The sequence below is a fragment of the Musa acuminata genome, chromosome BXJ1-6 (assembly GCF_036884655.1).
Source record: "Musa acuminata AAA Group cultivar baxijiao chromosome BXJ1-6, Cavendish_Baxijiao_AAA, whole genome shotgun sequence".
NCBI lineage: Eukaryota > Viridiplantae > Streptophyta > Magnoliopsida > Zingiberales > Musaceae > Musa > Musa acuminata.
In genome coordinates, this window is record NC_088332.1 from 5,593,090 (window position 1) to 5,612,275 (window position 19,186).

The 19,186-nt window shown below is 38.5% G+C and overlaps 3 protein-coding genes and 1 long non-coding RNA gene across 12 annotated transcripts; 1 reads left to right on the plus strand and 3 right to left on the minus strand.

Moving 5' to 3' along the window:
• Positions 1-118: 118 nt before the first annotated feature.
• LOC135675816 (uncharacterized) lies at positions 119-5,942 on the minus strand. Of its 7 annotated transcripts, none has more exons than XM_065186367.1 (12): positions 5,502-5,942; positions 4,894-5,124; positions 4,736-4,819; positions 4,520-4,653; positions 4,273-4,370; positions 3,480-3,568; positions 3,288-3,402; positions 3,062-3,219; positions 2,911-2,981; positions 2,498-2,612; positions 1,780-1,985; positions 119-320 (listed from the first exon to the last, which is right to left on the minus strand). In XM_065186367.1, the coding sequence occupies exons 1-11, from the start codon at positions 5,940-5,942 to the stop codon at positions 1,821-1,823; spliced, it is 1,701 nt and encodes a 566-aa protein (XP_065042439.1). In that variant the 3' UTR covers positions 119-320; positions 1,780-1,820. The 7 variants fall into 7 exon arrangements, 6 of the variants coding, with proteins under 6 accessions (XP_065042439.1, XP_065042437.1, XP_065042441.1 ...); XM_065186365.1 differs by having other exon boundaries at positions 5,457-5,942; XM_065186369.1 differs by having other exon boundaries at positions 4,894-5,114; positions 5,572-5,849.
• A 54-nt stretch (positions 5,943-5,996) lies between these two features.
• LOC135675818 (uncharacterized protein At2g34160-like) lies at positions 5,997-8,633 on the plus strand. Its single transcript, XM_065186373.1, has 5 exons — positions 5,997-6,136; positions 6,286-6,334; positions 7,961-8,023; positions 8,130-8,194; positions 8,258-8,633. The coding sequence occupies exons 1-5, from the start codon at positions 6,017-6,019 to the stop codon at positions 8,348-8,350; spliced, it is 390 nt and encodes a 129-aa protein (XP_065042445.1). The 5' UTR covers positions 5,997-6,016; the 3' UTR covers positions 8,351-8,633.
• Positions 8,634-12,214: 3,581 nt separating this feature from the next.
• LOC103987009 (adenine nucleotide transporter BT1, chloroplastic/mitochondrial) lies at positions 12,215-15,534 on the minus strand. 2 transcript variants are annotated; one of them, XM_009405184.2, is made up of 4 exons: positions 15,317-15,534; positions 14,227-14,935; positions 13,057-13,218; positions 12,215-12,985 (listed from the first exon to the last, which is right to left on the minus strand). In XM_009405184.2, the coding sequence occupies exons 2-4, from the start codon at positions 14,800-14,802 to the stop codon at positions 12,515-12,517; spliced, it is 1,209 nt and encodes a 402-aa protein (XP_009403459.2). In that variant the 5' UTR covers positions 14,803-14,935; positions 15,317-15,534; the 3' UTR covers positions 12,215-12,514. The 2 variants fall into 2 exon arrangements, with proteins under 2 accessions (XP_009403459.2, XP_065042446.1); XM_065186374.1 differs by lacking the exon at positions 15,317-15,534 and adding an exon at positions 15,027-15,251.
• A 900-nt stretch (positions 15,535-16,434) lies between these two features.
• LOC135677654 (uncharacterized) lies at positions 16,435-18,913 on the minus strand. 2 transcript variants are annotated; one of them, XR_010514723.1, is made up of 4 exons: positions 18,580-18,913; positions 18,286-18,406; positions 17,196-17,421; positions 16,435-17,093 (listed from the first exon to the last, which is right to left on the minus strand). It is a non-coding gene; the product is annotated as an uncharacterized LOC135677654 (long non-coding RNA). The 2 variants fall into 2 exon arrangements; XR_010514722.1 differs by lacking the exon at positions 18,580-18,913 and having other exon boundaries at positions 18,286-18,569.
• Between the last annotated feature and the right edge of the window lie 273 nt (positions 18,914-19,186).

A 19,186-nucleotide genomic window follows, 5' to 3' on the forward strand; every position in this document is an offset into this window, starting at 1 on the left:
TCAAACCAGACTTGTTGACACTATAAATTTCACTTGCAAATAAATAGTTCTTATGAGTCAACATTAATCTGAGTCGCCAACGGGATCATCCGTTGAGAATGATTAAAAGATATTTGAGTTGATTGAGAGAAGAAAACATTAAATTTGGAAAAGATATAATCATTTAAGACAACATAGTATTATAATAAACAAAAATTATCAACTACACGAGCACTACATCAGCTTCCAATAACAGAGCATAGGTGATGAATCCACAAAAATTCTCTCTTTGTGATGTTGACCAGGACTCAGACCAGACTTGTTGACAATATCAATTTCACCTGCAAACAAACAGTTTGTATTAGTCAAAATTAATCTAATGAGTCAACGGGAGCAACCCTTTACAATGAACATAAGACATCTAGGTTGATTGGGAGCAGAAAACATTTAATTTGAAAAAAAAGTATAGTCATCTAAGACAACATAACATCATAAACAAAAATCATTAGCTACACTAGAGAACTACATTGGAATCCAGTTCCAGAGCATAGGTGGTGAATCCACAGAAACTCTCTTTTTGTGATATTTAGCATGACAATGCATGAGAACTCAGTTCTCAGACCAAACTTGTTCACACTTTCAATTTCACCTACAAATAAACAGTTTGTATGAGTCAACATTAATCTGAAGAGTCAACGGGAGCAACCCTTGACAATGAACATGAGACATCTGAGCTGATTGGGAAAAGAAAACATTTAATTTGAAATAAGGTATAGCCATCTAAGACAACATAGCATTGTAAACAAAAATTGTCAACCACACGCGCACTACATTTGAATCCAGTAACAGAGCATAGGTGATGAATCTACATAAACTCTCTTTGTGATGTTGAGCATGACAAAACATGGCTACTCAGTTGTCAAACCAAACTTGTTGACACCATCAATTTCACTTGCAAACAAACAATTTGTATGAGTCAACATTAATCTGAGTCAACGGGAGCAACGTTGACAATGAACAAAGGCATTTTAGTTGATTGGGAGAAGAAAACATTTCATTTGGAAAAGATAGTCATCTAAGATAACATAGCATCATGAATAAAAGTTGTCAGCTACACATGAGCACTACATCGTAATCCAATAACAGAAACTCTCTTTTTGTGATGTTAAGTATGACAATGCATGGGAACTCGATTCTTAGACCAAAATTGTTGACACTATCAATTTCACCTTGCAAACAAACAGCTTGTATGAATGTGTGAGAGTAGACTAAAGTGTTGAAGACATTGAACTAATGTTAATTATATTGCTAAAAGCAGAATACATCATTCTCCAAAAATTGGTAAAAACCTCATCGTATAAAACCTGCAATGTCAGGTAGTCAGAGATTAATGGAAGACTATTTCATATTGTGACACTATATATTGTATGCAGAAACATGTTAATCTCAACCAACTGTTTACGATGTTACGATATGGATCAGGCAAGACTCAAATTGTTGAACTACCATGAACTAAGCATCTGCGAATCTAAATCTAATTGTCCAAGGACTACTTACTCTCAAATCCTAGAATGATGAGTGACATTATAGTGTAAAAGAGGCACATATTGTAAGAGACAACAAAAGTCATGAACCGATAACACTCAAGGAAAAGAGCAACAGAACAAAGTAATTCATTTTTTAGCAATCTTGCTAAATGATCCTCCTGTCAATCTGGCAAACTATCATCTCAGGAAAGATGTACTATGTTAGAACATGGAAATAACATTTATGACATTGAAGTAACAGAGTTCATCAGACCTGGAATTTATGGCATAGAGCACATACACATCAGAGAACCTTCAAGTCATTGGTGCTGTAGGATATAACTGAACCCATGCAAATTCCTCTTTGTAGCTTATACTTGATCCACAGGAAGCTGAACATGTGTATACAGCAATGGTTCCCCAGTCAAGTGAATCAGGATCATTTCTCACACCAAAGTAAAAAAGCAACTGAGGCATGATCTGCAAACAGAACATGATTTATATAAGCAATTTAATTACCTGATATATTTAGACATGTGCGTTACAAGAAAGATTTTCTTTAAAAAATATCAAATTTACTGATATATCTACCCAAACATTATACAAGAAAGATGTCCACAATCTCTAATTCTTTCATAATACAGAAACAAAACATAGGAGTGACATCCCAGCTGAGATGATAGATGAAGATGAACCCACCTCACCACCATTCTTAAAAATGAATAATATGTACCCCTCGTCTTTGTAGATATCATCTTCTGTTTGAATTCCTACCCAGTTGAACTACCAGAACAGTTCAATCCATCTACCAATCGACAAGTAATTATGTTCTACTTTCCATCCACTTCTTAAAACATTAAACATAGTACTGGGTAATGGGTATTACATAGAGACTTCACAATATTACATTTCATAATAATTTAACATTCGAGTACCTATCTGAAATAGACATTTGATAAGTTTTAGAGACAACACATGGATTTAAAACAAACCTGGAATTCATAGCATATAGGGCCATTGCAGTAGTTGCATTTAGGAATATTTGCTACAGAGGGGCAGCCAATTGACAAAGGCCATAGTGGTTTCGCCTTAGGATCTCGGCAATATCTGTAGAATATTACAGAAGTTCAAAATTGACATATATCCTTCAGTTTGTTTGAAAAGGAAGTGATATTAAGATATAACAAATGATTACTGCTTGTGGGTATAAATTTGGAGCATATTGATACTGTGACACATGAAAATAACAAGAAAACAAATCCTGATAGAATTCTCCATTTTTTGAGCAGTCAACACAAATCTTACTGAAAAAGAGGCAGTGACATCTATGCCAGAAGTTTATCAGGTAGAAGAAAGTTAACTGTGCAGAACCAGGAACTTCATCATGAAACAATTTAACTCTTACCTCAACACTTGCTTAGGACATTTTGCAATTCGTTCTTGAAATGATGCCCAGGTCCTTTTATTTTCATCAGCCTTCACGAAACTATCACATCAAATCCAATGCATATTATCTGAAAAGAAGAGGTTATATTATAACTGTAATGAGGACAAACCTCAAACTTGTCCAACATGAACTGATATGAGTCATCTGTTTTCATATTTTTGGGCACCAATGATGTTGCACAATTATAATCTTCAAAAGCTTCCGTATCAAAAGCACATTCATCTTCTATGATAATCTCATATTCAGGCCATAGTGTACTGCAGGCAACTAAAACAACCAAACTATGTCAGTTGACATGGTGAAATAATCATATGAGAATAATACATCTATCTGACCTTTGCCCACAGCTGGAAGCCTATTGCTAGAGGAATCAGGACTTGAACTAGATGTTTCTGAGTAATTTACAATCTGACGACAATGATTTCGATGCCCTGACTTCCAATGCAAAGCCTGATATTCGAAAAGCAGAATAACTTACGATCAAGCAAAAAAGTATTTGCATAAAGAAAAACATCAATTCTGAGTACCTGATGTTTCTCAGAGCAGTAACGTGCTCTCCTACAACTACTACAAACTTTCTCCCCTTTCCATGTGCCACACCAAGAGCAAAGTGCAGCTACGAAAAAAAAAAACCACCATTAAAGCAAATATATATATAAATATTCAAGACAAAACAATATGGTGATCTTTAAAACTTAAATCGGTAACTTTTTCAATACAAGAAAGGCTGATAAAAGGGTAGTGAAACAGGCAGGCCAAGTATAATAATTTAGATCAAGAATGGGTTCTGGAACAGCAATATCGTATCAGTAGTATCATTTTGACTTTGTAGATTACTTAGAGGTACATAAAACTCGTTTTGTTCTCCATATTCTGCTATCTCTAGCTATTTATCAACTGGATATTATTCAACAATAAAATGGTCTTGATTCTTTATTCACTTCTTTTTCAAAATTATCTTCTATATAAATTGCAACATCAAGTGCAGCAACTACTGAGGTTCACGCTTTGGTATAGGAGAGCTTAGAACCTCAATGCACCTCGACCCTAACCAACATATGATATATTTACTGAAATAAAACATGAGGATTTTTTATTTGGAATTTTCAGTTTTTTTCTTCCTTATGGAGTATTCTTCCCTTCAAGTGAAGGTCATGGTTTTATGGTGTACTTCACTAAATAGTTCACTGCTATATTTCATGAGTCAATTTCTACATTTGGACCGTATGAGATGTTGGTGAACTGCTATATCTTGTGATTCCATTTCTGAATATACATATTATTAAAAGACTTTAATGATTATTGTAGAGTGTCAATTACCTCCAACAGTCAATGGTTTGTCAATGCCATCACGCTTTGGTGGCTCACTAGAGTAGAATGGATTGCATCGAGGTAATTGGCAACGGAAGACTTTCACACTTTGTAACCATTTCATAAACAAAGAAAAGAACATAAATAAATAGAAGTAACACAAGAGTTCGATTAGGAATAAGAAATCAGACAAAATGTTGAACCAAAATTAACAGAAAAGACCCAGAAAGCAAAAGCTTTACAAAAACACCACCACCTTCGACAAGGATTGTCTTCTCTGCGTTTCCACTGTTCATGCTGGTCCCGAAGAAGACATGACATGGATGGGCACATAAAAACATACAAGATCCGATGAAAAGTAGAAGACTCCTCAGAAATTGGTGCATAAATCTGCAAAGTTTGGGAGCCTTTCAATTGTTCATACTTCAATATGACCAGGTAAAGAAGAAAACAGAAAGAAAACAATGATTACCTGAAGAAGGAACTGAAGAGGCTCTCCACAAAAACCACATATTCGCGACTTCTCTTGTGGCAAATCCACTGGATCCAACCATGCCTACAAATAACAGCCCTAATTATACACCCCAAACATTATAGACCGTGGATCTTTGTTGATGAATTGACCCCTACCGGAACACCTCCAGCTTTGCTTGGGAATAGATGGCGAAGAAGGAATTTAGGATTCTTGGGCTTTTCAACAAGACCTAGGGTTACATATTCCTCCACTTCTTCCTCTTCATCTCCATCATCTACATCCTCCAATTCAAATTCTTGATCACCTTCTTCATCAAGATTAGTTTCTTGAAGCGATTTCATGTCATTCATGTTGGAACCCATCCAACCGGAGCAACCTAGTGCAGTCTACGAATACGAATAAGCCAGTTGATGACCAAAAGAAGCAACAGCATCGGAAAACCAGAAACAAGAGAAAGTAAAGAACGAATGTACTAGTCATAAATCCCCATATACAAAAGCAGCTAAGTTTTGATCAACATCTTCAACAATATACACAAGAACATATGCAAGATGGCCTACAAACGGTTTCTTGAAAGAAACCCCAAAAGAAACAAAGAACGAATCTACTACACCCCATAGGTTCCCGTACCCAAAGATTGCTAATTTTAATCAACATCTTCACAAATTATATACAAGAAAACATACAAAAGTCTTATTTTTGTAAGAGCTAAACATACAAAAAGAAAAGATTCTGAGTCCGGTATCGATATTGGTCGGCGTACCGTACTTTCCCGATCAGCGAGAGAGAGAAAGAGCAGACGGGGAGGACGAGGAGGAGGAGGAGACGCGTACCAATATGAAGAGAAGGATACAGCGATGCGGACGGGGAGACACGGCAGAGACGCAGACGAAGAGACACGGAAAAGGCGACTGAGGAGGTGACGGCGGAAGAGGAGAGGCGGCAGCGGGGGAAAAAGAGGCGGCAGCGGAGTACAGAAAGACGACACTCCGATCCCCTTGGATCGGACGGTCCAAAATCTACAATCATCCGATCTGACGGTTTTGCGCAGAGTTAAATCCGCAAGTGAAGTAACCGGAAGGCAAGCCGGGTCGTCAGAGCGACTCGGTGGGTTGGAGACTCGGTTCGGCGCGGCTCGGCTCTCCCTATATAGCATATACGATACATCTGGTGTTGTCTTGCGTCGCTTCCTTGCGCTGCTCATTTGGGGACGCGCGTTAGGGTTTGAGTTAGGGTTCTTTCGACTCGTCTCTCCGTCTGCGGGCACAGCGCGCGTAAATGGAGGAGATCACGGACGGCGTTAACAATCTCAGCGTCACCGCCGATTCGTACAAGAAGAACCGCATCCAGGTCTCAAACACCAAGAAGCCCCTCTTCTTCTACGTCAATCTTGCGAAGGTACGAAACTCCCGATTCTGCCGTCAATTCTAAACCCAACCCTAAACTTTTGCTTCGTCGATGTGGGAGTTTGCTGAGAAGAAATTTCTTTTGCCCTGCGATTTATAGGAATGAATGTTGTGGTAACGCTATTACACTATTGGTTGCAGAGGTACATGCAGCAACACAATGAGGTGGAGCTTTCGGCTCTTGGAATGGGTATCAATTCTTTGTTCTCCCACCGACCTCTGTAATTTTTAAAAGTTCTATTTTTTATTTTGTCTAGCGAATAATTAAACCTACTAATTCATTTGACGGCTTTTATAATCTTCAAAGTTGCAGATTTGGACTTTGTTAATGTTCAAAGGGTGTTAGAGTAGATGATTTCTTTGCTCAAGCCTAGATTTTTTGCTGTGTATTATTCTTAATTATGTGCACCATATATTATGCCTGTGGTTCTTATTGTATGCATCAAAAAAGAGAAAGTGGATTTGTCTTAGCGGTTTCTATCATGCTTTTGCAACTCAATGTTTCTTTTTTTTTTATGATTTCATTTCTTATATTTCCATGTTTTATTAAATGTGTGGGTACTTGCATGTACAATGTTCTAAAAGGTGGCCCTAGTATATGGGTTATTAGGTACCACATAGTGCAGGAGAGATATGTGGTGCATATGCAGGCACATATGCTATTAGATATTGTAATATAAAAAAATATAATCTAGTATCAGCCAAGAACATATGAAATATTCAATCATGTTGTGATGCATGACCATGCTTTATGCTATTTAAGTAATGTTGTATTAGAAATGATACAAATAAGCATAAACGACATGATTATTAGATATCCATGATTATGGAGAATGCATTTGTGGTTGCATGGGCATCTACATATGCAGCTGCGCCAACCAACATATATGCAGAACCATTCTTTTTGAACTTTGTGTCCTACTGTTATGAATGAGTAGGTGATACAAAATGGTATGCATATACTCACGTTGCATGTCTCACATGTTGGGCATCTGTGCCATTGAACTACTGTTATGAATGAGTAGGTGATACAAAATGGTATGCATATGCTCACGTTGCATGTTTCACATGTTGGGCATCTGTGCCACTGAAGTTGTGAAGTGCGTGTTGTTAATTTGAAGCTTTTGAAACATCGAGGACAAATGAGGATCAACTATCAGTCCAAGCATTTGGAATGAACACTATAGCTTCTAAAGCATCTTTTAGTTGTCTTCTTTACAACAGGAAATCTTGGTCCTAGGTCTTGCAATTGGTGATTTTCAGTTGTAAATCATCCTTTATTGTACTGTTTCAATGGTGTATCATGTTTGACTGCTTGACTAGTACAACAACAATAACAATGTGTTTCAATTATTTTTGACTGGTTGACTTGTTAAATATTCTGTTACATATTTTAAATTACCATCTAATGAAGCAGATGCCCCTGAATTGTTCATTGGTGAGATATAGGGATTTGAATGTTTTCATTCTGTAATCTGGGATTCTATGGGATATCCATGTTATTAGGATTCAATGAAAGTGAGACCAAAAACTACTACAGGATCCTACATTTTACCTCAAATATGGTTTAGTTCTTTGATGGTTCCCTTACCACCAACAGTTGTCTTAAAGGCTTAAACTATTCTTTTTCACACCATATTTGCTCCAGTATTATCACCAACAATACATTTTGAGCAGAGTTGATAACATCTTGTTATGGTGTGCAATTTTGATTAAAGATTCATCCTTCCTGCTTGACACACAAACACACACACACACAACCTACACATTTGCTTAAACTACATTAATACTGACCACCTAACAATCTTCTTTACAGCCATTGCAACTGTAGTCACCATTGCAGAGATTCTAAAAAATAATGGTCTTGCTGTTGAGAAGAGTAAGATACAATACATTTTTGTCTTACCTTTTGGATTATATATTTCATAAAGCTACCAATGAGTTGGACACTAATTGCTCTGTGATGAAAAAAAAAAAATCTTCAGAGATTATGACATCTACTGTTGATGTGAATGATGAATCAAGGGGGCGGCCGTTGCAGAAAGCAAAGGTATGACTTTAGTGAATTACAACCCAAGTTATAATAGTATTGATTTTGAGTCTCTCTGCGCAGATTGAGATATTGCTGGGTAAAACTGAAAAGTTCGACGAGTTGATGGCTGCAGCGGCAGAGAAAGAGGCAGGAGACGGTGAGGAGCAGAGCTGAAAGAATGAATACTTGCTCTAGTTTTTGGGTGGGCAGGAGAGTCTTGTTAGTTATTAGCTGGACTATTCCTATGAATTAAAGAGCACTATTTGTTTTCCCCTTCATTTTCTGATTCTAGATGTTGTAGATGCCGTTGGAGTGCAATTTGTTTGGATGTCATTTTAACCGTTCTTTATCAGCCTTATGGCATCATAGTGTTCATTGTCCGGATTATGCTTGTTGGAGTTATTTAAAATATTGTGTTTATAAAGAATACAACATAAATGTTGGTTTCATGCTTCAACTTGAATTGAGAAACCTAATTTTTATCAGTCGTGTGAAAACCAAGAATCACTGGTTTTGGTGCCGTATCTGTGTCGGTGACCTGGTTAGAATATTAATGTATCGATACATAGTATAACGGTATATATATTATGGTGTTTCAAAGATGTGGTGAGTGCTGATTCCCTGAGGTGGAGACAAAAAGAAAAATAGGAAGCGGTGATGGAGGATAGTAGTGACAGAGAAAAATAAGGTAGTGTTCGAGGCGGGGATAGTAATGACAGAAAAATAAGGTAGTTTTCGAGGAGGACTAGTTGGTTTGTTTAAGTTGTACAGTATTATTATGAGTTGTAAAAGGTTCTTTACGGGTTAAAAAAAATGTTTAACTCAAAATTCATAAAAGTTCACTTAAGTTCACACTATCCTAAAGGCTTATCCAGTGTCACCTGGGTAACTTTAGGTGTTGTATAACTCTAGGTGTTGTGTTGACTGACACTCTGTACTATGGAGCTATAAAACCTTCAAAATGATTGTTTAGATGATCTATTTTTAAATAATTTTACCTCTGATTGATTATTACACACAACTTCAACTTGAGTTTATAAGCCTAAAATGACCACAAAAGGTAATCAAAATAGGGTTGTCAAACCTACTGTAAGTCCTCTATATATTATGCAAAGCATGAACAAAACTGAAAGATATGAATATATTATTTATAATTTTGTATGTGATATTCTCCCCCGCTTATTCTTTCGACGCCCTGGTCGAAGTCTTTACGGATGCTACATCATCTTGCATTTATTGAATCTTTAATTTTTTGTTCCAGTTGCACTTTGTCACTGTTGTTGAGTAGTCAAACTTTGATCCGTCATGCTACTTTAAATCACCAATAACTCTTACTTTGGTATGGAGTCGACCGAGTTGTGCTAATCCTTGTTGTTTCTGTTGATCCTTCATATCAAGGAAAAACCATTCTTTGTTATGTACTAGTCTCCTAAACGTCTTATGTCGCTTGTGTTGGGTGGATGTCTATTAAAGTTTTAACGAGTATTTTCTCGCAAACTTTGAAGTTTTTTGAGATTTTTCCTCACAAAATTTGTCTATCAATTCCTCTTTTACTTGGTTATCGCCTTCAAATAGGTTTGCATCACCTTCGCTTATGATTGAAATTTTGTTAAAAAATGAAGTAGACAATCTATTCTCGATAGCACTGATCATCATTAGTGAGGATTTGACAATTATTATCTTTCATTAAGTTTCTTCGAATGATATTTGAAAAGCTCCTTTATTGGATAAATAGAAGAACCGGAGTATTCAATTATTTCCATTCTCTTAAGAGTTGAGAAGGTAAAGATTACACTAGTTTGCCAACCTCCTCGAGGGTTGTACTCCATGTATCGAGCTAGTTACTAACTATTATCTACTCTTTGCTCATACTTTTGAAGCACGCAAAGTGTTTGCACTTCTTGCGTTAAGTTAACCACTGCGATTCGCTTTCTTATTGTCATCAAACTTTTGGAATACAAGAAATTTTGCCCAAAAAGAGTACAATTTTGCCCCAACTTGAAACAAGTCACAAATAGTTTTAGTTGCTTCTAGGATTTTACTGTCTTCTCCATCATTTCTTTGAGTAGCAAACGACCCAAAATCCTTTCATTCTACCTATGACTCTTCTACCATATAGATTCGTTCTTCCTTGCTCCTTAGTTGATGGAAATACATACTATAACTCCTATGCATGACCTTCGCCTTAGTTCCTATGCTCACGTCGAGCATGTTCTCCTTTGCTTCCTTGATAGCTTTTTCATTTGATCATATAGAGGTATAATTGGGAGCTTCTCTTGTGTATGTCGTATATCATCTTTTGGCGATATTTCTATTATATTCTGATCTTTGTGTGATAAACTCGGACTGTGATATCTCAATGTGTCACGACCCGAGTCTGATGAGCCAATTGGCCAATAACTCCATTTTGATCCTTCAACCACGGACCAAAATGCTTAAGCGACAGTTAACGTGGTACACTCATCGGGCCCATATAAGCCAACCATACACATTGCCTACTTCGGATGTGGGACTAATGAGATGTTACAATATTCCCAACTCAATTAGTTTGACGTCCTCGTCAAGGCCCAACATAACCCGGATCAAACCCTAGCGTAGTGCATGTGAGGTTTAACTCAGTGGTGGCTCCACGCCATGATGAATTCTCGACTCCATCGACGGGTAGCTTTTTCCTACTCGAGCCCTCTTACCCTACCCAAATGCTAGGTCGGCTCTGATACCAAATATCATGACCCTGGCCTGATGGGCTAACTGGCCTACCAAAATGCTTAAGCTGAAGTTGACTTCCGACGTGGGACTAATGGGATGTTACACAATGTGTGGTCTCTACTACCACATCGTAGGGCCTCCTTTATATTCGATTATGTTCATTTCTTTGGCAATCGATCTTCATTCACCTACTTTCGGGTTATACCTGGATGAAGTATAGCTCTAGGATAGTTCATCGCCTAGCAGCTCTCAAAGCCCACTAACTTCACTAAAGTTTGTGTGCCATTATTTGGATCCTAAGCCTTTGGATACCACTTCCTTTATGACAACTCGAATAATAACACTATGACATATTCTTCAAGAGTGGTCACCTCTGCATCATCTTGTCCCGTACCAAAGCTTTTTGACCTAAATTTCGCCTTCACAAGTTAAGTTGTCTTAGTTCCTTCGTTAAATATTTCACCAAGATAAAGTGTATGCACCTCGAAGCTCTCTTCGACTTTAGCACTATACAGGTTGAGTCCACTTTATCAAAATGAAGGACCCATGGAATGATATGATCTTACTCTTGCATCTATAATAATTCATATCCTTAACCTCTATCCAAGGAAAGCTTTGTGCTTTCACTTCATATTTCATTTTCTATGTCGATTCCCTTCGTACGGCCTAAGCACCTCACCAAGTTCCAACCAAGTTACTCTACTTCTCAATTTACATTAAGTTGATGGTGGCTTTTGCACCTACAATTTTACGGATTAGCCCTTCGTTCAGTTCGATTTTCACATTGACTCTATGTATCTTCGTTTGGTATTGTTTTGAGTTGCTCCTCCCATTTGATCTTATAATACGTCCACCGATATATTACCTCATGTAAGATTATGCGATGATTCCTCGTCGCTCGCTCGAAGTTGTTTTTGCTCGACTTGTACACAAGAGCCCTAAAAGTTTAGGTCTAAGTGAACATATTTAATGGGTTGGAGCTGACCGCTCGATGCTAGATGGATAAGCATGTCCTTCACTAAAAACTGAAATTAAAGTGTGCCCAAAGCTCGGTGAACAAAGTCGGTGTTTTGTAGTTTTATATGCTTGATTAATTTTGTAAGGGTGTCTGTCATCTCCATGCCTCGTTTAAATGTTGGTGTAGAGACTTAGGCACCACCTGCTTTACTTTGTGAACTGGAGAAGCCGTCATTTTAGCTACAAGATTAATCAGAAAACCCGCATCTCAGAAGACAATTATACACAGAAAAGGGAAGAAACAGAAGAAAAAGGAACTGTTCATCGGTAGTACATCCAATCTTGAACTTAATCAGAAATGACACTCTACAATGATCACAAAATTCCTTTTATCTTCTAAAGATGCCAAAATCCATAAACAAGAATGACTTGTTCAGTTCATCCATAACATCTTCATATATCTAAAACTTAGCTGACCTTTTCAGATGCAAAAATATAATCTCTTAGTTCTAATGTAAAACATAAAAAGAATAATTGTAAGAGCAAGACAAGAAACAAAAGGAAAACGGCTCCACGTGAGAAGCTCCATCAACAGTTCCAAAGAAAAATATGGCTTGAGATCTCACTCTTCATTCATGGCTTCATCCTCTTTGTTAGAAAAATCTGCTGGAATTATGCATCCTCCTCGTCGATTAAAATCTTTTTGCAAGCCTCATAGCACATAAATGAGATCCCTGCAGCAGGCACCAGCTTCATCCAGCTTGGCCCCAACCCTTTGTACAGCCCCCCAATTCCTTCCTTTTCCAATATGCTCAAGAAAGCATGAAGCATATTCTTGTAGACCTGCCTGCCACCCACAGCTCCGACTTGCATATGTTTCCGAGCAACTTCAAGTGGGAAGGTTGTGCCACTCGAAATGGCACCGGCCGCTGAACCAATCAGAAGAGTGGCGATGCTGCCTATTTCCTCCGTCTCGAACGTCTTTCTGTAGAATTTCTTTAGGGACTCGTAAGCGAAGTAGTTTGTAGCTGCATATGGCATGACTCCTATGAGACTCGGAGTCAGACCTCTGTACAGTTCTGAGGGACCCTCCTCACATACAATTTTCAGGAATGCGTGTAGAAGATTGTCATAGACATCTCTCTGCATGAATGGTAGAAATCAGACAAAAATTGTATGTGCAACATTAACATTCCTCGGAGGGCTTCACTGACCTGTATGGTTAGTCGAGTCTTGAGTAATTCTAAAGGATAAGTGCAGAGGGTTGAGCTGACTCCAGCAAATGCCCCAGCAACTAGCGAGGAGGGGACAGGAAGTTTTGGAGGTTCCCCATCCTTGGGGGTTAAAACCTTCTTAGCTGTATCATAAGCAAATAACTGCCAGGAGAATGACAAGTTTGATAACTGTAGAAATAAGGATCATGTTGCAAGACACAGGATAGAACATGACAAAAGGAAATGATGATCAGATAATAGTATACCATAACTTAACCATGTTCAACTATCGATGGCCAGGAACCACACAAGATGACTACCAGAGACCAAATATAGATGCAACATCATATTATCATTATATTTAAAATGTGCACAATCTTACAGTCAATTAAAAACAAGGTGGTGAGAATTGGTTTGCATATACACTTGCTCATCAACATAACTTTGGTTGATCAGCTGTAGACTTGCAAGCCTATGTAAACTACATTGCTTTCACAGTCTTGTTGTCATGATACCAAACCAAATATTAGACAAAAAATTGTTCAGAGTACGGATATTCATGGTTCAGCTTCCAGAGAGATGACCTATTTTCTTGAACTGAACCAAATCTTTTGGTCAAAAAATTCCAATTCTGGAACTGAACCAATTGAACCTGAAAACCAAGGTAATGATTGGCGCACTCCAACAGGTTGGTAATTGGTTATCTTGTTATCACATATCTTAATCATGGGAGGTGCAACTTGAAAAACTCAAACCTTAAAGCTCTTCCACAGTGGAGATTTTGAAGTTAAAATAAAAAGAAATAACTCAAATGAAGATTGGAGAGAATCAGAGATCAAAATCCTAGCTTACATAATAGACATTGCAATTAAAAAAAATGCCACGACAGACAAAATTAACTAAAAGATTGCGACAACTTCAAATGAGTCCAGTGAATCTAATTAATAGAAACATCAGCACAAGAAATCTCGTCTTTTTCCAGAAATCTTTAATGAGAGAAAGCACAAAATAGAGCTAATAGCATATGACATAATCAACCATAACACAAGGCTATAAACTCTCATGGAAAAAAAATAGAAATAAACTACCCAGAAATAGTATGATATCTAAGACCTGGAAACAACTATAAACTAAGAAGGAATGCGTTATAAACTTATAACATTCAATTACCTCTATGGCCTTGCTTGGTGCAACACGGATGACATTGACAAAATTACCACGGAATAGTCCCTTCCAACCCTCTGTCTCCATAATAGACTGGAAGACTTCCGTTGTCGAGTTCCCATTGCTTCCGACCATAAGATGTGTCCTGATCGTTTCCAACGGTGCAACTGCAGTCCGTGACACTGCCCCAGCAATTGCTCCACTGATCAACCTTCTGAAGTGCAGGTTCCCAATTCTAATCCTTGCTTTCAGCCCACCTTTCTTCTCTTTCTTATTAGCCACCACTTCTGCTATGACATTAGTCGCTTCTGCTGCCGGCTCGGCAGGAGTCCCCAGAACACGATACCCAACATCTGGGGAAACATACTTCACATAGAGATCAGTCCCAGGCACGTTTACACTGTTATCACTGGGGTTAGGAGGATTAGGAGAAACCCCAAAGCCGACTCCCATCTGTCCAACACTCGCAAACAAGCCACCGGAGGGGTAAAATCCCTCGTTCCATGAAAAGCCCAGCTCTGGAAAGGGGAGGAAGAAGACGTCACTCTTCTTCTCAACCGCTTGCAACCTCTTATCCGCCATTCCTATCACAAGTACAGCTCGGAATCGAATTTATGATTACAGATTCACGGCACCATATCCATCTCTCTTGAAGCTGTCAGGCAGTTGACATAGGGCAAAGAATTGACAGCAAAGTAGCCGCTTTTCAGCAATCCTGCATCGAAAAGCAATGAAATCAACAGATATAACCGATACAAGAATAAGATCGAGGTAAGTGAACAGAAAAAGGATATCGTTAGGATTACAGCCAAAAAGATAGCTGCCAGCGAAATCCATCGCTGTGCAGAACCAAGCGAAACACGGCATGAACAAAAGAAATCAGATAGGCGATGAATAACAAAAAAAAAAAAACAAACAAAATCTGTCAACTGAAGACAAAGCGGCCGGGATTCAGACAGAGACACCGCTTTCCTTTATGGGATAGTCCCGAAACCAAACTGACAAAGAAGAAACAAAAAATATCGATCTTTAACCGAGGGATAATCATGAAAAGGCGCTTAAACCGCACAGATGCATGAAAAATAGCAAACTTTACCTGAAAGCTCCACCGAGACAATCCAACAGATGGCGAACTCAGGGAGAGCAAAAGAATCACGCCTTTCACAGACTAAAGCCCCCACCACTCCCCTCTTCTCGTAGTACCGTCAAATCCCTCCCGCTCCCGTCGACAACGCTGTGGAGCGGCGGGCGATAGAAGCGAAGAGGGGCTTCCCCTCCGCTACTCTTCCTGGGCCTCTCCCCACGGCTCGTTCCCCCATTTTATCCCCTTCATCGTGGGTTAAAGCAAAGACAAGCATCAATACTTTCCCACACGCCCGTAAATGCCCTCACCATGCTATCTTATTCACGACCTTTAGTGGCATCCATGAGGAGCAGAGCCAGGGGCATAATTGTAATTTTATGTTATACTAAACGTTAAGTTAAGCGTCTTTCAATATGACCAAATTGGCCCCTCGGAAACAACAACTAGAACTGTTGAATGGGGGCGAATTAGTATTTCTACTCTTTTTATAAGGGTATATTAGGACTCTAATCTAATAATCCACAAAACCAAAGAATACTTGAAATAAAAAAGAAAAATTATATATTACACTATATTGTTGATTATTGGAATTGGGAGAGCCAAAGTGGCCGAAGGTGTTAACCAATTTGCATCCACAGAGATGCATTTATGGTGCACAATATATTGGAGGAAGAATAATTTGGATGCTTTCATTGAGAGCCATCAATTTGTTGAAGTGACCATATATTCTTTGCTTCTTGGCTATACAAGTTGCATAGTATAGTCATCAAGTGAATAAAGTGCATCCAAGAGAGACTCTAACAATCTCAACTTGATTTAGAATTCATTGGTTTGACCACCACACTAAGAAATTTAATAATTAGGGAAAAGATTATTTTTTTATGACTCCAATATGATAGGATTGATATTTTTTTTTTGTGAATCCAGATTATTGAACATAGGAGAATATTTTCAAAATATTCTTCGGATATTCTCTTATTCGTCCACTTTTCGAAGCTCCGATTCTCAAGCGCGACTAACTCTCTCCGTTAATTTATGATCAATTCCGACACTAACAGCAATTTAAACACCAATAGAAACAACTAAAAACTAGAAATCATTTGACAATTTTATCACCTCAAGGTCTATACAGTTCAGTGAATTCAGGTTCTACTTGAGTGAATGGATTGAGTTCTCAGTTCAACCACACTTTCTAATATCAGATGCTACAAGCTTTGCCACAGCCTCTGCATGAATAGGAAGAAAAGCTTGAGGCCACACATTCTGGGATAAACTTGATATGCATCCAGGAAAATTCACAGGGAGCCAACACATTCCCTCCTCTAAGATGGGATAAAGTGGGGCCATTCAGAACACAAGCAGCAGATCACTCCTTTGTCCCCTTCTGTCTTGAAGAAATCTCAGTGATTCCTCATTTGCAAGCTTTTAACAGCAACTCTATGGACTAAATTATCTAAAAAACTTGTGTAACCAAGTTTCAACACTTGGTGAAATATAATACAACCCAGATACATAATAATTAAGCATACATCATGGTCAAGGAGATCACCTAGGTAGACTTAATTTTCTCCATGGCATCTGACAAAACAAGGACAAGGCAAAGCACAAGACATTGCTCACTTAATAGCCCCTCATCATTCTGCCAGTCTCATAAGAACCGCCAGCTACTGTTTCTTTATTGAAGATTCTTTGAGAGGTTTTCTTTATGGCTTCAGCTTGCAGTAGAAGATGTCTCATGTTCCTTTTCCTTCTTCTGTGGCTTTTCCTTCTTCACATTAAAACACTGTAACTGTTTGTTGCATGATTGTCTCAGTAAGATGTTTTTTTTTAAACTAAGAAAATCCTTTCCAGAAGCAAATGAGCTGAATAGATATCTAATAAGAAATCTTGCCTTGTTGATGCCATGTCATGAGCATCAGCTGGCCAAGAATTCATGCTGTGTTGTTCTATTGGTAGCTTATCCCTTTTCCTTCCATGAAAGATATACATTGCTAGCGTGTGATGCCACCACTTGCTGTTGCCATTGCCGTCATCCCAACTACATTGTCAAGCTCCTCTTTACTCTTTGGTGTCTCTCTCTGGGTTCCCAATGACCAGTGTAATGCTGTTGCAGGAAACTGTCGATGATTGCAAGCAAAAGTGTAAGGACAAAAGTTTCGATGGTAAAATTTAATGGAATTTCTTCTCTTTGATTTTACATATTTGATGGTAAGTAGAAGGCAAACTTAGTCTCTAGAATCTAATAGTTTGAATAATTTTGGTAATATTGTAACACATTATTATACTGCATAAGATCGACTCGTGACAAATGGTACTTTGAATCTAATAAGTTAATTATTCCGTTTCATCGACTCATGACAAATGATATCAAAGCCTATCTAGTATTGCACATGGTGCGAGGATGACACGTCACAGCATGGAGTCATCATCGGCTATAGCTCATGTGCACTATATATTACACGGGTGTACTAATAGACTTGAGCATTTTGGACCAATGATAAAATCTCAGCGAAGTTAATGGGTCAATTATCCTATCGGGCCGACTGGTGGATCGCGATAGTAATGCTTGTTCCTTACATTCCTGAATAACCAAACGATTAGGGCCTAAAGATTTTCTTTTACCTTTCGACTATGACTCATGTACACTATACATAAGTGTACTTCTTGGCCTAAGCATTTTGCGCCAATGATTCAAGCTCAACAAAGTTAATGGGTCAATTATCCCATCGGACCTGCTCATGACTTAGATAGTAATGCTTATTCATTACATTCCTGAATAGCCAAGTGATTAGGGCCCAAAGATCTTCTTTTACCTTCTTTTCTCTATACAGGAAAGGGCATCACACATCATTCAAAAATTCACAGGAAAATAATGGAGAATAACCCCAGCTGACCAAAGCTGCAATAGAATGGAACCTGCAAATGCTAGTAATAATGACTAGGAACCAAAGTGATGAACGCAAAGAACCGAAGAATCTTACGTGCTTCTCCTTGTAAAGCTTGGTCAATGGCCGTCATTGGACGGAAGCACCAAAAGAGTATTGGCTATGGGTTCGACCAGCTCGGTGCCCCATCTCCAGGCACGCCCTCGTTTGCTCCTCCCTAATCATCACAACGAAGACAAGGAATCGAGCTCAAATAACAGCAACAACGAAAAGCATACAAACCCTTGGAAATGCTACGTTTTTAGTCGAGTGTGCAATTCGCAGAAACCAACTCCAAGAATCGCATGAACTCGGAAAACCTAAATTCATCGAGAAAAGAAACATCCCTACCAAGCAGAACAGAAAGTGAATCGGAGATACGACGCCACGAACCGAAAGAGTGGATGCAACGCCATTGAGGCTGCCTAGTCTCGCAACTTTCGGGCTTCGATGATGAATGGGTCGGAACCTGTAGCGGCCCATTTGGCTAAATTGCAAGGGGATTGCGTCGAATCATACACGAGAAACGAGTAATCTCTGACTCGAAGTCTTATTTGATGTGATTACATTGGCCAAAAGTGCAAGATAAGATGGTGGGGCGTTTCGCATGTTGGGTATGACCTCTTCGGTGGAGCACTCCTTCACATTGGTTGTCCACCAGGCGTATGACATAAGTTGCAAGAGACCCAAACCCCTCCCCTTTCCATCTACGGTGCATCATGATTCTGGCTGGTGGGGTTGATGTGTGCATTCATTGTGCACCCAATCATCCATTATATATCCTACTCGAAAGGTAATGACTATTTGAATTTGAATTCAACTGAGTTAACATAAATAATTATCGAATTATTCTTTTTTCGGTCTCTCTCGTTATCTCAAAGAACCCAATAAAAAAAACATGCAAACAGGAAAAAGAAAGCAACGTCGTTGTCGACTGTGCAAGGTTTGGCAGCTTCCC